This window comes from Martes martes (assembly GCF_963455335.1).
Source record: "Martes martes genome assembly, chromosome: 7".
Lineage (NCBI taxonomy): Eukaryota > Metazoa > Chordata > Mammalia > Carnivora > Mustelidae > Martes > Martes martes.
Window position 1 is genome coordinate 131808340 of NC_137894.1, and position 17782 is coordinate 131826121.

General features: G+C 50.3%; 1 protein-coding gene across 3 annotated transcripts in view; it reads left to right on the forward strand.

Annotated features, from left to right (window-relative positions):
* DPF3 (double PHD fingers 3) overlaps positions 1–17782 on the forward strand; it is a 256883-nt gene that overhangs the window by 166082 nt on the left and 73019 nt on the right. For all 3 annotated transcript variants that reach the window (XR_013967128.1, XM_080808592.1, XM_080808593.1), the window contains exon 7: positions 15753–15890. Coding sequence is in view for 2 of the 3 variants with exons in the window: in XM_080808592.1 (XP_080664718.1) it covers positions 15753–15890 (138 nt within the window). In the remaining variant the exon portion in view is untranslated. The remainder of the gene's footprint in view (positions 1–15752; positions 15891–17782) is intronic.

A 17782-nucleotide genomic window follows, 5' to 3' on the forward strand; every position in this document is an offset into this window, starting at 1 on the left:
CTCTCTCCAACCGCTCCCAGCCCTGAATTTTCTATTAGCATCACTGGGACTGACTCTGGATCAGACCCACTTTGCCATTGTCTTTGTTCAAGTAGCATCATAGGTGTGAGGATGGTGGCGGGGTGCGGGGATGATTTTCAGGTGGGAGAAAGGGAGAACATTGTGTCTCTAAGCAGCAGCCATGTAGAGTGGAGCAAAGCCCCCATTTACCCCTTTCCCCGGGCACAATGGAAGTGAGTTGTGGAGGGTTTTTTTTTTTTTCTTTCCCAGTTTTTTTCTTTTTTCTTCCTTTTTTTTTTTTTTTTTTTTAAGATTTTAAAAATTTAATTGCGAGAGTGAGAGAGTGCAAGCAGCGGGGAGGGGCAGAGGGAGAGGGAGAAGCAAGCTCTCCGCGGAGCAGGGCTCCATCCTGGGTCCCCAGGATCATGACCTGAGCCGAAGGCAGACACTTAACTAGCGGAGCCATCCAGCTGCCCATTCCCAGTTTTTTCTTTAAAAATTAAAAAAAAAAATAAGTTTATTTTAGTGTAGAAAGAATACTTAACACCTACCTTCTTAATACATTTTTAGTGTACGATAGATATTGCTGAATACAGGCACAGTGCTGGGCAGAAGATGTGTAGGGCTTATTCATCTTCCTCGACTGAAACCTTCTGCCCATTGCTTAGTGATTTCCTAAGCCCCTTCTCCGCCAGCCTCCGGCAACCACCACTGCCCCCTCGGATGCCACGAGGTTGGCTACTCATGAAAGTAGAGTCACGCAGTATTGGCTTTGCTGGGACTGGCTTATTTCATTCAGCACAACGTCCTCGAGATTCATTCATGCTGTTGCATATTGAAGGATTCCTTCTTTTTAAAAGATGAGAAATATTCCGTTGTACGGATCTACCAAATTTTCGTCATCAGTGCATCTGTTAACGGACAGTTAGGTTGTTTCCACATCTTGGCTATTGCGAATAGTGCTGCCACGAACCTGGGAGTGCTAATATTTCTTTGAGATCCTGATTTCCATTCTTTTGGACAAATACCCAGAAGTGGGATTGCTGGAGCCTGTGGCAATCCTATTTTTAGTTTTTTTGAGGCACCTTCGTACTGTTTTCCAGAGCAGCTGCACCATTTTGCATTCTCACCAGCAGCGTCCAAGTGTTCCAGTTTCTCTACAGCCTTGCCAGTGCTTGTCTTTTGTTCCCAGTTTTTTCGGATCGCGGTGATAACGCCTGCTCACGGCGCTTACGGCGTGCGGAGCGTGGTGCCGAGCCCGTTCCGTGCATTGTCTCTGTAAGTCCTTACCGTAACCTTGAGCGGCGGGGACGGTTGACCTCGCTTTAGTATGAAGAAACTGAGGCTCAGAGAGGTGAGGGGATGTGTCCACACGTGCTGCCGGGAAAATATGCCCTCCTACCCTGGAGTTTGGCTCTCCTGAGCATTGAGGAAAAAACACGTTTTAAAAGTGAATTAGGGGTGCCTGGGTGGCACAGCCAGTTAAGCGTCTGACTCTTGGTTTTGGCTCCGGTTGCGATCTCAGGATTGTGAGATCGAGCCCCGCATTGGGCTCTGCACTCAGCCTGAGGTCTGCTTAAGATTCTCTCTCTATCTCACCCCCTCTACGCCTCCCCTGCCTCAAATAAATAAATAAATAAATAAACCTTTGAAAGCAAATTAATGGAGCGCCTGAGTGGCTCAGTTGGTTGAGTGTCTGACCCTTGATTTTAGCTCAGGTCATGATCTCAGGGTCATGAGACTGGGCCCCGAGTCGGCACCTCACTGGCCGTGGAGCCTGCTTAGGATTCTCTCTTCCCTCTCCCTCTGCCCCTCCGCCCACCCTGTCTCCCCATCTCTAAAGAACAACCAGAAGTGAATTAATGATCACATACATCTCACTGACGAGATGAAGCCATGTCCACTGGTAACAGATGGCTTCTAGGCGTCAGGCTGGTGGGAACGGAATAGATTATACACGTTTAAGCCTTTTACATTTAAATCTATTAAAATCACCCTCTCCCCCAAACTGGGGCATTAGGGTGGATTAGTGACAAAAGGCAAATAGACATGGTCAGAGCCCTCCCGGGAGCATGACTCAGCTCTGAGTGCTGTCTGGTACTCACACACCAGGAGTGAGTGCGGCCAACTCAGTCTCCAGATCAGTAAAAACCTTGGTCTCCACCACCTCTCCCCCCATAGGCATGTGTTTTTGATTGTGTGGCCCGTGACTGAAAACACGGCCACTTTGCAGTGTTGCCTCCCTTCTAGAAATTCAGTGGGGGTTAACTATGTCCAAATGGGGCAGTTTCAGAATAGGGTTTGGGGTTCCTTCCTGCCATTCTTGGTGGTGGAATCCTGGAGGGAGAAGGGTATGGGAGGAAAAGCAAAAAGTCTGGGGTCTCGTCCTGGTTCTGCCAGGGGCTAGGATGTCACTTTCCCGATTCGTCAATGAGGGGTCTCCTTTCTTGAGTATCTTGACCTCCCCTATCAGTACCCCTTCCCCACGCCATGGGCTCCTTTCTTCCCAGGCAGTGGCTTAACGATGAGTCTCTTCTCCCTGGAGACAAGATGTCAGACCATCACGTTCGCAGGCTGAGAGGGGCTGTGGGCTGGGTGGACTGGCATATGGGGCAGACGCAGCTTGCACCCAACGTAGTCTCAGAAAATCTGCTTGACCTCAACTTCCTAAAATTACTCTGGATTCCCCCTTACGTGAGTGTACCGGGAGAATCAGATGACTATTGCAGTCTTAATAAAAAAAAATTTTTTTTTTGAGGGCATTAAGGCCCCACATTCTCTAAGGCTCATGTGCTTTTAGCTTGGAGCTGCAGTGGAAAAGCCAATAACGCGGCCTTCAGGCTGGCTGCCCTTGTCACTGAAGGGAAGCCGGGCTCATCACTCAGTTGTCCGCGCTATTATCTTGCAGGTCCTTGCATGGGGTGCGGCGGGGGAGGGTGGGGAAGGCTCCGTGCCCCAGAAACTTGATTTGTGGAGCAGGGCCAGTGGCATGGGATTGATCCCTGGAGATTGAGTGCATTTGTTCCGGCAAAGCTGGGTCTGTTTAAATATTTAAATGCCATCCCGTCGCGGACACAGGTTGCACTGTGTCCCAGCAGGGCAGTCCTGCAGGCAGGGCTGAAGAGAAGAGGCCTGCTTCTCTCCCTGCTCCCCTCACACCTGCATCTCTCTCCTTCCTTTGCTCCTGCTGCCTGCCCTGCCCTCCCCTCCCCTGGCCCGCACCTCTGGCGCTCTCAAGGACTTGGTTTGCCTTTTCCGAGCTGTAGCCCATGACCTCTTGAATTATTTTGTCCTCCAGGCTCTGGCTAGCTAGCTGTTTCTGAGTGCAAACTTGGTGGCAAATAATTCCTACCAAGATGCAGAGGACTGGTAACAGGGTAGATATGAACATGGGCAGCAGTTTGTTTTTTTTAAATGAACTTTTCTGTGGAAATAATACCTATTCATTGCAGAAAAATCAGAAATCACAGATACGCATAAAGGAGAAATAAAAATTAACCATAAGCTTTCTCCTGAGAGATAGCTTCCGTTTTGGTTTTGTCTACCATTTGAGGATTCTGTCTCCGTCTCTCTCTGTACACACCCCCCCACAGACATACACACGCAAACACGTGTGTGCGCATGCATGCGCACCATGGTACAGACCGCTTTCACCCATCCCCCCACTCAACAGTACATGGGGAGCATCGCTTTACCTCAATAAAGGCATGTTAATGACATTGGAGGGCTATATGGTGTCCCATCACGTGGGCACGCCCCAGTTTGCTCAAGCCGTGTTCTGCTTGTTGGACATTTAGGCAGTTTAAAGTTTGTTCACTATTGCCAACAATATTGAGGCTGTATCTTTGCATAATGCTTTCATGATTTCCTAGGAGTGGAATTGTGAGGTCAAAGGGCCTGGGGCACAGCCTTTGATGTGTCTCACTTCCAGTCGCAGTGCGGGGTAAGGGAAGTGGGCGACAAGGTCAGGGCCGCCCAGGTGAGAGAGAGAGAGAGGGAGAGCTCTGTGAAGAGAGACGTGACCTGACTTTGGAGTGAGAAAAAGCCGAGGTCAGATGGCGGTTCTGCTGGTGGTTCACTTGTTACCTGGGGCCTTTTGAAATAATCGTTTTGCTGCTGGGAGGCTCCAGGTCCAGGTGTGGAGTGGGGATGGTGCATGGTCGGGGAAAGGCACGTGCGATGATGTATATAAAAATGTTTGCACCTGGGATCTGCTTAATGAATGTTTCTTCCTCCTTCGCTGGTTCCTTCTGTCCTCCATCTCCAGTGGAGTTGGAAAGATAAGGCCGCTATCACAGAGATAACACCCGGCCAGGTATAGTTCACTGAGTAGATAGAGAGCGCTGTCGGGATTCAGGGGAGGGAGTGGCGGGCGGGTGGCAGGAGCTGGTGTGTCGGAGGCTGCTTCCCTAGGAGGCCAAGCAGAGCTTGCGTGAATGTGTGTTGAATTGACTTTACTCTCCCCGGAGGGAGGGGTATGTGTGGGAGGTGGTGGTGGCAGACCAGCGGGGTAATAGCAATAATAGCAGAAGTTCGTTGACTTATATTATGGGCCTGGAACGTTCTGTGGGTTTTAGCTATATTAATTCTTTAACCCTCACAGAAGTGCCATGAGACAGATGGTATGGTCACCTCCATCCTACAGATAAGGAGACTGGGGAGAAGAGGGGTTAATTAGCTTTCCTGAGGTCACCCAGCAAAAAAAATGGTGGAGCCAGGACTGGATCCCAGTCGGCAGTGCCTCCCTCCCCCCCCCCTACAGTGTCTCCCACCTCTCCTGTCACTCACCTTTTCCTGGGATCTGCCTTCTCTTGTGTAGGCCACCACCTGTCACACTGGATGATGGCAGTCTGTCAGTTCTTTGGGCTGGACTGTGAGCCTCTGGAGGGCAGGAGGTACGCTACATTCACCCTGCACCCCAGCCCTAGCACAGTGGTTGCTCCCAAAATGTGGAGGAGTGTGGGATGAGAGAGGAGGATGTGGAGGAGAGCAGGATGGGGAGAGACCGGCTTCGCCAGAACAGAGCACTGGGGTAGGAAGACTGGGGAGTTCAGCATGGGAGTTCAGCATGGGACAAGGGTACTGGGAATGGCAGGCTGATTTGCTTAGAGGTGGGCCTGCATCATCGGTTGTGAACATGTTGATCCCAGAAAGGTGTGTTCTGGAAATGTGTATTCAGGGCAGAGAGCCTGCAGCCTGAGGGCTGAGAAGGAGATAGGAGAAGATGTGAAGTCTGGATGATGGTGACAGCAGGGACAAAGTAGACGGGGCCAACAGGAGAGACTTTATGAGTGAAAATCCTGCAGAATGGGATGTGGGGTCCAAGCGAGAGGGAGGAGCAACAACTCTTGAAGTCTTGAGCTTGGGTCGTGGAGACATGAGGGAGGCTTAACTGGAATATTCTAGAGGAGAAGTTAATTTTGGGGAATGAGGAAACTTTGACACAGGAGTATGTGGAACTAGTAGGACATCCAGGCAGCAATATTCACCACACACTAATGGGCATTTGGTCCCCCAAGGGAAGTGAGGCACTTACGTGGATGCTGTAAGCGGATGGGGGTCTACCTCAGGGAAAGGCCAGTGGGACACACTGGGTAGATTGGGACTCCCAAATAAAGCCCCATCTGCATCTGAGGCAGAGCTGATGGCAGATGTTCACCTGGAGAGCCTGAGGGAGAGCACCCTAGCCACATTTCCAGATCTGGGGCTGCCATACTTTATGGTAACATGTCTAATTTTTTTTTAACCTTTCTTTGTTTATTTTCCCCAGAAATGTTGACATTTACATTTATTATTTAGATAATTTTAAATGTGGGATTAAAAACAGAATTATATTTTGCCTTTTAAGTAGATTAAGGACGTGCCAGGGTAGGACACACCAGATTAAGGACTAAAGATACGGTCTCTGCAAGGGGACCCCAGAAGGCGGTTCTCGAGTCAGAACTGCAGGATTTGAATCTTTGCTACATCACTTCCTGGCTGTGACCTTGGGCAAATCCCCAAACCTCTCTGAGCTTTGCTTTCTTTTTGTGTCAAGTGAGGACAATAAGATTAACCTTAGAGGGTTTCCCAGAGGGTTAAATGAGACTGTGTGCAAAAACAGTCAGCTCGCTGGTTCATGGTTATGCTCAATAAATATTTATTTATTTTTTTTAATGCCAAGTTAGGAAAGTAGAGCTTGGGTCCCCAGTTGTGTTCTGTGCCCTGGCTGCTGGAGGTGTCAGGCACCAGAGAAGCTAGCAAGCACGCCTTACGTTGAGTGGGCGTAAGGCCGGTCACTGTGTTGAGTACTTCCCAAGGAGGAGCTCTTTCAGTTCTCATAACACCCAGGTGAGATGTGAACTGTCATCAGCCCCATTTTCCAGACCAGAAAACCAAGGTTTGGAGAGATTAAGTAACTTGCCCAAGGCCACCCAGCCAATTACCTGCCCCAAGCAGGCAGATCCCAGAGTTCACTAGAGTTCTGCTACCCTGCTTCTCAGCAAGGCAGGAAAGAGTCCCACTAACACACTTAATGCTTTGGTTTTGGGAGTTTCTGCATTCTCTGCTGGGGATCTGAAATCGGGTTATATAGTATTTAGAACTGAAAGGCTTGTTGCTTATCTCCATTCTTCCTGTTTTTTAAAAACCAGAGTCACATTCAGTATATAGCAAATTCCTGAAATAAGCAGAATGCCCTCCCTCATTGAAGACACAGGACTTGCGGATCACGGGCATTTGATAGATCCTGTCTCTGGGCTCATTCCTAATACATGGGTCCGTGCCAGGCCCCAAGGAATGTGGCTTTGAAAAATCAGGATGTTACATCCCACCCTTATTCCATCCCCCCTGTGCTTCTGTCCGGAAGAATTCAGTTTAAAATAAGCACCAAGTGTGGCCTGGAAGAAGAAACGAAGCCACAGGAAGGCAGCTGCTGATCTGGCTTGGTTGGGGGAAGGGGAGAGGGATGTAGGCAGCCCTGGTGGGTCCTAAGGCCGGGAGCTGACACTGGTTTTCTCTCAGGGTCCAGGGACTAATTGCTGAGGCATACAGGCCTCAGAGAGCCCAGAGAAAACAGAGAATCACCAAGTGCTAGAATCAAAGGACTTTGAGATCATTTGATTCAACTGTCCTGTTTTACAGTTGGGGAAACCAAGGCCCAAAGAAGTATGGGGTTTGTCCACAGGTGCATAGCTGGTGAGTAGAAGAGCCAGGGCCAGATCCCCGGTCCCCAAAGGCCACCCACGTGTCTGGGCCTTGGACATCTGGGTCAGGAGGAGAAGCCCACTGGGACTTGCCCAAGTGGAGCCTCTTGGTGCCAAGACACTGCAGGGCCTGGGCTACCCTCCTCATTTGGGTCAGTGGAGCCATCTTTGGCTCTTTAAGGCCTAGGCATTAAAAATAGTCGTAGGGATTAATACCCCACCATGAGCAAGTCTGCCCTGGTGGCTTTTTGAAGTAGCCCCCGAGTTTTATCCCACACTGAGTCCCGCAGGGCTTTCCTCACTGGGGCTTCTCCCTACCCGGGGCACTGGTTGTAGGTGCTCCTCCATCCCCCACATGGTTCTTCGGAGAGAAGTCAGGAAGGTATGGGGAGCCCCAAACGTCTATGACCCAGTCTGGTAGGGTATGATTCCATTGTCAGATTGGCCTCCTCGTGTATTCATCCTGGGCCCACTGGGACATAGGATTCTACTCAGAAGGGAAGAGAAGCGGCTGACAGGACGATGTGGGCCGGATAAAAGTGCCGGCAGGGAGAGGGGGAGCCCTTCCATCTCGAGACACACGGTGCCCAGGACACGGGAGGGTGGGGTGGTGCTTGTGCCAGCACACTGCCCAAGCAGGGAGGGCAGGGCACAAATTCCCATCTTCCTCTTCTCACCCACCATTCTCCTGTCCGTGCCTCCTGCCGGCCAAACCAGAGGCAGAGGGCAAGGGGCCGTGGAAGTCAGCCCTAAGCCGTGGGAGGGTGTCCCAGTGGAGGATAACACATTGTTCAGTCACGTGCTTCAAAGCCAGGCAGACCTGAGTTCAAATCCTGCCCTGCCGTTGAGGGAGTTGCTTCAACACCCTCAGACTCGGTTTCCCCACCTGTAAAGTGGGGCCGACAATCCTTATCTTGTGCGCTGCCATGAACTCCCGCGCGGGACCGTGTGCCTGCCTCGCAGTCTGTAAGTGTGACGGTCTGGAGGTCTCGGCAGCCGACAGGCACTGCTGGGTCGATTTTACAGACTGAGGACGTGGAGCTGCAGAGAGAGGGAAGTAGCATCCTCGGGTCGTGTGAAAAGTGCCACAGGGCAGAACTGGGAATGAGATGCAACCGGGTGACTCCCAAGGCCCAGGCTTTGTCGTTGGACGCTCATCCTGTAATTGCTTTCAGTCTCTCGGAAACCACTGGCTCAGATACCCACTGCGTGCTCCAAGTTGGGCTGATGAAAATGTGCCAGAGTCATTAAGTTATCAGTGGGGAAGGCGGCTGCTTCTCCCCTGCAGGAAGGATTCTGCTGTCTGCCGCAGCCGGCTTTGTTCGCAGAAACTGCCCCTGATTCCCCGCCCTCCTTCTCTGCCGCCGCCTCCTCCCTGCACCCTGCTCCCCCCAGACAGGGCGCCAGGGCTTGGAGCGGGGAGGGGGGCGCTGTAAGTATTCTGGGGCAACACTGAAGGTATTCATAACTCCAGGCAGGAGGTGCTACCTGGAGAATCCAGCCCCTGGATGGGGAAGTGGGCAAGCACTATTTCTGCAACTTGACAGATGGATGCGCCCCAGGGGAAGGAGAGAGAGGAAGGCAAGCTGGACCTTCCTTACTGTCACAGCCGGTCCCCTCCGAGCGCCATGCCAGGAACACAAATCCAGGTGCACGCTTGCCAAGGTGAAAAGAAGGGCCTCGGGCTGTGCCTGGACTGGGCTGACCGGTCCCTGGGGTGATGGCTTCAGAGGGCCAGGACGCAAAGGATCAGGCTCCGGGGACAGAGACCGGGGTAGGAAGATGGGGCGCAGCCGTCTCTGAACGCTTCAGCAGTCCTGGGGCTCGGTGGGATTCTGCACGGCAGAGAATTCCAGAGTGAGGCTGCTGACGTGATAAAGGGATAGCAGATGGTTCTAAGACTTTATTTTCAGTGTACTTTCCCCACCCTCTTTTTCTTTTTTTTTTTTTCTTTTTCTTTTTTTTTTTTTAAAGATTTTATTTCTTTATTTGACAGACATAGATCACAAGTAGGCAGAGAGGCAGGCAGAGAGAGAGAGGGGAGGAAGCAGGCTCCCCGCTGAGCAGAGAGCCCGATGCGGGGCTCGATCCCAGGACCCTGGGATCATGACCTGAGCCGAAGGCAGAGGCTTTAACCCACTGAGCCACCCAGGCGCCCCCCCACCCTCTTTTTCTGGCGACTCCCTCGCCCCCGTCTGCAGAGGAGAGATGACTAGCTACCCCCTCCCCTTTTGGGTTTATTCCCTTTGCTTTGGTGGCCGTGGGGCTGATAATAGCGGACAATGGCTGCCCCTCCCAACGAGCCAGGCACTGTTTCATTTCTTAAAATTTATTTTTTAAAAAGATTTATATATTTATTTGACAGGGAGATAGAGGGAGAGCACAAGTAAGCAGAGCGGCAGAGGAAGAGAGAGAAGCAGGCTCCCTGCTGAGCAGGGAACGCCATGCGGGGCTCGACCCCAGGACCCTGGGAACATGACCTGAGCCCGAGGCAGACGCTTAACCAACTGAGCCACCCAGGTGCCCCTAGGCACTGTTTTAAATGTGTTTCTTTCACAGAGCCTCAGACAAAGAGAGGCAGATAAGCTGTGGTGATCATCCCTGTTGGCCCCAGAGGATGCGGAGGCACAGAGAGGTTTAGCAACTCAGCCCAGATCACACAGGTGGTCGGTAGCAGACTTGGCAGGACTTTGAGTCCTGGCAGTTCAGACCCAGCCCACCCCCTTACTCACCAGCCAGAAGCTGCCTCTCTGAAGGGTGGCACAGGCATGCCCGGGCCAGACTTTCAAGGTCACTGCAGAGGGCGTTTTACTCCCAGCTCAGGGCTGCTTGGGGCCTGTGTTCCATGAGGCAGAACCTGCGTATCAGTGCTGCCAGTTTCTTTGTTTTGAGTAACTTATTCCCTGATCTCTGACCCCAGCCCCAACAGGTTTCCAGGACCAGATACACAATTTATGGGGCCCAGTGCAAAATGACAGTGAGGGGCCCTTTATTCAATATGTGTTAAGAATTTCAGGATGGTGACAGCAAAGCCTTAGGCCAAGCGTGGGGCCCTTCTGAGCATGGACCCTGTCTGAAGGCGCGGGTCCCATGCCCGTGAAGCTGGTCCGTCTGTGTTCGGTGTGGCAGGGAGGTATCATTAAATAGCACTGGGTTTTCCTTTGCTTCCAATCCAGTCAAAGTAGGATTTCTAAGGCATTTCTTTCCATCAAAACATAGCAGTCTGATCCAGGTACAATTCCACCAAGATAAATCTTAGAAATCTTTTGTCCCTGGGAGGAAGTCATTCAAAGGCCTGGTACTTGGGTTAGAAGCTTTATTTTGGGGTCAGACATCTTGCTGTATTATCTCCAATTCCTCCTAACCCTGCCGTTTAAACTCCCTCCTGCCTCCTTCCTTTTAGCCTGTGAGCCTGCTCCGGGGTGTGCCCTGTTACAGAACAAGCCCCACTCAGCCTCCCCGACCCCCGTTCCCATCCGCCACCCAGCCTCACTGCTGGAAGGAGTGGTCTGTCAGCCCTGTCACCACTTGCTCATTTCTGGGAGCACCCTAGGCCTCTGAAGTCTTGCTTGTCCTCCTTGAGGTCGTGGATTCCCTTCTCATGAGGGTGGCCTCCTGTGACATCCACTCCTGTCACATCTCTTTCTAGTCTCCGTGTCTTTCTTGACCCTTCTCAGGCATCTGGCGTTCTCCTGGCTCTGCCGGCTTCTCATCTGTAAAATGGGGACTTGGGTTGCTGTGAGCAGACTGACTGGAAACAAGAGAACAGGTCTGACACTTGGTACACAGTAAATAGCTGTTCACCGTGGCCATGACTGGTTGTATCCTCGGTCCGGTCATCTGGAAATCCTACCTCTTTAAAAAAATTTTTTTTTTGAAAAATTCCAGTATAATTTACATCCCAGTATAATTTCCTACCTTGAATATTAGTTTCAGGTGTACAAGGTAGTGATTCAACAATTCTATATACTTTATGCGGTGCTCATCGTGTTAAGTATACTCTTGATCTCCATTCTTAAGATACTGGTGTTTTCTGAGTTCTGTCCTCTGTCCACATTTTTTCTCTCTTTCCATCATCTCTCTTTCTTTCCATATCCCTAACTCCCCCTGCCGCCCTTCCAACCTCCCACATCCGCGTCTCTTCCCTAAGCCCAGGGTGTGCAGGGCGACCCCAGACTGAACTCATTCTCTTCCTTCTTTAAATCTGGTTTTCCTCCTCCTTTGACCTATTGCTCTGTAGGAACCTGAGTGTTTTTGTTGTTTCCCTTAACTGACCTCGCGTGCTGGCTGTGCTCTTCCCCGTGCTGGTCTCTGGGGATGCAGCAGTGTGCAAAGACACAGGGGCTGCCATGCTTGCTGCCGGTGGGGGGCACACGTAGTGACCCATGATTTGTCCTAGGAAGGTAACAAACTGGGGTCCTAATTTTGACTGGAGAAGGACATTTGAACTGACATCTGAAGAATGATGAAGTGTTAATTAGGCATCCTGGGGCTGGGGACCATTGTGGGCCAAGGGAAGAGCTTGTGCAAAGGCTCTGTGGTAGGAAAAAAGATGTTTATGGAGTAGAAAGACAATGGGGCAGAAGGGCAGAGAAGGTGGTAGAACGTGGTGTCAGGCGAGGCTGGGGATCTAGGCAGGGGCTGGATGGGGCATGGCCAGGAAGACCAAGTTACTGTCATTCTCGGTTCCTCCTCGCTGCTTATACCCACCCCTTGCCACCAGACTCTGTCTCTTTAACCCCGCTCCCATCCTGAAATCCTCATTGTTCACACATAGAAAATTAAAATAGCCTCTTGCCAACTTCAAATCCGTCTTCTGCGCTATAGTCTTAAATAGGATTTCTAAAATGTAAATCTGAGTAAGTCGGTCCTCAGGCTACAATCCTTCCCTGGTTCCCCATTTTCAGGACAAAGTCTTGCCCGGCTTCCTTGCTCATTCACTCCTTCACGCTTCACCCCTGCCCGCAGTGCCCCAGAGTTGGGTGGAATGTGCTTTGCTGCCTGAATACCTTTGCCTCCTTTGTCTGGTAATATCTTCTGCTACCTTGCAAGCTGCAGCTCACTCACCTCCTCCAGGAAGCCCTCCCTCCACACTCAGGTGGGTGTGCTGGCCCCTCCTCTTTCCTGGGTGCCTATGCACACTGGTGGTTTGTCCATCTCCGTGTTTGCTTGTTGACTCGTACATCTTCTCTGCCAGGATGGGAGCTCCTGGAGGGAGGGCACTAGGGTTCCTTTATCTTTGTCTGCTGATGCCATGGGGCTGGGCACATATGAGGTATTAAATACATGTTTTCTTGAAGACCTGATGATGAAGGAATAAGATGGTATAAACAGGTGGTGAAAAAGGCAGCTCCATCAGGAGAGCTCTGTAGTTCTGTGTATGGGGATGATGGGTAAGACGTCTGGTTTCCATGACCTCCCTGTACTGTCTGCTTCTGTTTCCTCTAATGACTGAGCATGAGTCTCACTGTCCCCACCTGCCACTTCCACCATCCCAAAGGGCAGGTGCACCAGGGTGAGCAGAGTCAAGCCTAAATCTATTCATTCTTCTAGCAGAGTGGTTCTTAGACTGTGGTGTGCAGCAGAATCACCTGGAGGGCTTGTTAAAACAGAGATTTCTGGCCCCATCCCTGGAGTTTCCGATTCGGTAGATGTGAGCGGGAGCCCAAGAACATGCATCTCTAAGCTCTTCACAGGTGACGCTGACGGTGCTGGTCTGGGGACCACTCTTCGGGAATCTCTTTTCTAGCAAAAGGATTTGCTTTAAAAATAATTACTCTCTATGGTGTTGGGGAAGGAGAGGTGGGAAGCTTTTTGCTTGGGTTTGGTTTTGTAGGTTTAAAGACCTATTACTATGAGATTAATGTGGATAGATGGATCAGATTCTACACACTTCCCTCCCCCCCAACCCCCCCCCCCCGCCATCTCCTGGCTTTCCCACAAAGTACTTCCGTGTTCATTCATCAGTTGGTCAATGGATGCGTTCTGAGGCTATGATATTTGCATGGCAACACAAGACATGGAGTTGTTGTTATTAAGCCGAAACTGGTATGAAACTGTCCTTAAGAGACATACATAACTAGGACAGACATAACTAGGATTCAAGGACATCAAAGAAGAAACGCCTGTTTGGGTGGGTCTTGATTCCCTGATCTGTGGAATTGTCCCAGGCATCAAGCATTAGTGGGAATAAAACAACTGATGAGTGAGACCACATTACTTTTAAGACCCTGGAATTCTGTGATTAAGGAAGACGGCGGCAATTGACATGACAAAATGGTGCAAACGGAATGCTGTGGAGTTGGTAGTAGGGAGGTCTGCAGACTGGTTTCCCGAGTCAGTGGAGGCGTCCTCATGGAAATACTGAGATGACTGTCCTGATCCTTTTTTTAAAAGGAATTCTCAGCCATTTCTTTCTTTCTTTTTTTTTTTTAAGCTTTTATTTATTTATTTGACAGAGAGATCACAAGTAGCCAGAGAGGCAGGCAGAGAGAGAGAGGGAGAACCAGGCTCCCCGCGGAGCAGAGAGCCCAATGCGGGGCTTGATCCTAGGACCCTGAGATCATGACCTGAGCGGAAGGCAGAGGCTCAACCCACTGAGCCACCCAGGCACCCTGATGATGCTCCTGATTCTTAGTAAACATTTAAGCTTGGTTACTAAGTGGATTTATAGCCTATGACCCCACGATTCGCTGTTTATTGACCTCAAATTGTTGCAGATGTTAAATAGAAAAAGCCACAAGCAGGCCCAGAGTGTGCCTTGGGGGCCTCTTTAGGTCCCATTTCCCGAGTCAAATGGAATTGAGATGTGGAGTGCCGTTTTATTTTTTGATATATTTACAAGAGAGAGAGAGGGAAAGAGAGAGAGAATGTAAGTAACCAATTGTAGGACTTGAACTTAGAGCCACTGGGTCACCAACTTGGATTTCAGACTCTCACCTTATTAAGAAAGTCCAACCAATTGCTAAATTCCATTGTTTGAGGCCGTGGTCAAAGTCCCTCTTTCAGGAGGGCCCAACACTTAGCACTTGGCACTTCAGGCTAAGCTGAAGCCCCTCGCCCTGGCCCCTCACCCCTCTTCACCATTTATCAGCATCTGTTATGTGCGGGGTACTGAGTGAGATACAGATATTATCTACAACCCTTCAAGGTAAGTAGTACTATCATCATTTCCAGATACGAAAAAAGGCTCAGAGAGGCTACGTAGCTTGTGCAGTTTCACACAGCAATTTGCCTCAATTCATTTTTGGAAGTCGATATAACCATAAAATCGAAACGTGGTAGAAGATAGGTCAAAAATTCAAGCTCCATCTCAGATCTGAGTATAGATCCAAAACACAAGATTAGAAAACAGAATGCAGCAGTTTATGAAGTGGATAATGTACTTTTGTCCAATGGAGAGCATTCTAGGAATATAGGAATGGCCCAATAAGAAGAAACATTAGGAAATCAACATAATTCACCGTACCAACAAACTGAAGGAGAGTCATACACTAGTAGATGCTGGAAGGCTGATCAGGTTTTCCTGTAATAAAACTCTAACACAGGGATAAGAGGAAATACTTAAATTTGATAAAGACTAAACATTAGCCGCACGTATCATTCTAAACAGTGAACCACGAAATCCAACTTCATTGACAGTGGGGGTGGTCTGGTCTTCAGCCATTTAGCTGGGTTTCTGCTTCTGAGGTACTGGGCAGCCAACCAGCCCTTTCTTCTTCTGTGCCCCAACAAAGCTGTATTTATGTGGCCGGGTGTCCTTGTCTCATACTGTCCACATGAGAGGTCGTGCTCGTGAGGACACAGTCCTGGATTTTTGGGTACCAGAGGCTTCCTGGGGCACCAGGGGCACAAGCTTTTGGTTGTCACATCTACCAGTGCTGGCTTGGATTCATGGTTTTCATGGCAGGAGTGGGATGTGTTTTTCTAGCACAGATCACCATGTGATACATCAAAAATATTATCAGTATCAGCTTTTGTACTTTATACAGAGTTAACCACCATGTGGTGGGGAAGGAGCACTGCATGGGGATCCGGGAGACCTGAGTTCTAGTGACTCTGCCTCAATTAGCTGTGTGTTCCCAGGCAAATCACTTAGGCTTGCTGGGCCTCACTTGGCTCACCTGTGCCGTGGGATGTTGGACTGGATGAACTGCCAGTGCTCTTTGTCCTCAAAGTTGTAATCATCATACCCTTACCACGTGCCCCACACTGTTACAAGTGTTCTGCATAGAGCTGAACTCATCCCAGCAACACTATGAGTTAAATACTATCATTATTCCCATTTTCCCTCTGCAGAACCTGAGGCCCAGAGAGGGTAAGTGACTTGCCCAGGGATAGGAAAGGAGCTCTTGCACAGTTCAACTTCCATCCTTTACTTTTCTGCTTTTTCTTATCCTGGGCCTGTGCTGGGACTGGGGTGTTGGCTCTGTCCAAGAGTGGGAGACACTTCTCGAGGGAAACGCAGCTCCGGGGCAGACGGATGGGAGTCGCTGCCTGGGAGAATGCTGGCAGTGACTGCAGAGGTTGCTCATCTTTGCTTTTTCCCTCTTCTCTTTTCCTGTCTAGTCTGTGGCAAGCGCTACAAGAACCGGCCGGGACTTAGCTACCACTACGCTCACACTCACCTGGCCAGCGAGGAGGGGGATGAAGCTCAGGACCAGGAGACCCGGTCGCCGCCGAACCACAGAAATGAGAACCACAGACGTGAGTTTCCAGTGGTTGGGTGGGGGCAGTGATGATGTGGGTGGGCGGGGTGAGAGAGTTTCTTTTCATCTCTGGCATGTTTGGTGGCCCCCGTGGGTTGGTTTCAATGTCCTGTGGCGACTTGGCTCTTTTAATGTAACCCCAGCTTCCCCGTGGGTCCTCTGAGCCCCAGGCTTAGAGTGAGCTGGGCCAGGTGGTGACCCCAGTTCTGTTCCCAGAGGAAGGGAGGTGAGTGTTAAGCAGAGGGGAAGCCAGTTATCTGGCTGTTGCCCAATGCCAGACCTGCTCCTCTCCTCCTCTCAGCTCCAGAAGTTCCATTCACAGGGGCTGACCTGACTTGGGCATAGCCCTTCGGCATGTCAATTCAGATGGACATTCCAAATGTTGCCTTGGCCACCAAGAGACGTAGAATATTCTGGATCTTTTGCCTTGGCTGGTATAGGGGGTCACAGTTTTGGTTCAGGGCTCTCCTGCCTTAGAAATACTGCCCTTGAGCCTCCATGCTTTTCACTAGAACATTCCCTCAGCAAGCATGGTGAGTGCACTTGTCAAAAACTCAAAATGGGGTGGCGTGATGGAGTCTTAAGAGCTTGTTTCGAGGTGTGGGTCATTCTAAGATCATTAGGTGAAGAATAATTGTGGACATGCCATCTATTTTTTTATTTTGTTCCCAAGATTTTGTGGTAGGTATTCTTAAGGCGAATGGTGCAGTGTAATGAAAGGGATCAGACTCTAGGATCCGGGGGTGGCTTCTGCGCATTTTAGTCCATCAACTGAGCCAACAGATGTCCATCGGCTACTCATCAGATATTTGAAATAATAAGCATACTCTGGCCAAGACCTTTCTTGGGATTAGTGTCAGTGTTGCCTAACCCCACCCTCCTTTCTCCTTGTGACGTTGCCTTCTGAATTAGTGTGCTCAGGCTGCCGTAACAAAATACCACAGACTGGCGGCTTAAAGACCAGAGATTTCTTTTCTTGTTCTTCCCTTTTCTTGTTTCCTCAGAGGCCTCTGTCGTGGACTTGTAGGCGTCTGCCCTCTCTCCGCTTCTTCGCACGGTGGTCCGTCTGTGATCACGCACCCCTGCTGTCTCTCTGTGTGCCCAAGTCTCCTCTTAGAAGGATACCAGTGACTTAGAAGGATACCCACCGTAACCCAATTACATCTTTAAAGGCCCTATCCCAGAAGAGTCACGTCCTCAGGCCTGGGGTTGGGGCTTCAACATACACATTTTTGAGGGGACCCAGTTCAGCCCACATACCTTCTTTAGTTCCTACTCACTCACAGGGTTCAAGCCTTTCATGTGACAGACCCTTATTTCCTTGCCTGCTCTTATCATCTGGACAGAACCTGGGAAGCAGGACAGGGGCGTCTGACAGAGCTGGCCCACGTCCCCGTGCCAGCTTCTGAGTCGTGCTGAGCTCTCTCGCTCTCGCTCTCTCTGTCTCCTCCCTGGGGAGAGGTTCCCGTGGTTGAGCGTTTCAGAATGGAAAATGTACGGGGCAGCTGGCATTTGCGTCCCTCTGTTTCTCCTCTTATCCCTTCTCTGATCTAAGTGGCCTAGGCGTACCTATTGTCTCTTCTGGCAAAGGAGGCCGAGAATGATCTCTTTTGATTTGGGTTGCTCTCTGGAAAGTATTTATTAGCCATGGTTGCTCTCTCTGAAGTATTTGTTAACTCGGTATTATCTCCCAGTCCCCCCAGTGCTGGCTTATCTTCTTTACATCTCTTCTCAAATGTCAAGCCATTTGGTCCCTGTGTTGTGCTTTACTCACGCAGTAGGGTCTGGAATGCTTCTCTTTTGTCTGTGTCTCTTTTGTGTGTGTGCACGGCGATGGCCACAGTAGAGGAAGGTTCCTTGTGGTCCCCCAGGTACGCTGCGGGCCCGAAG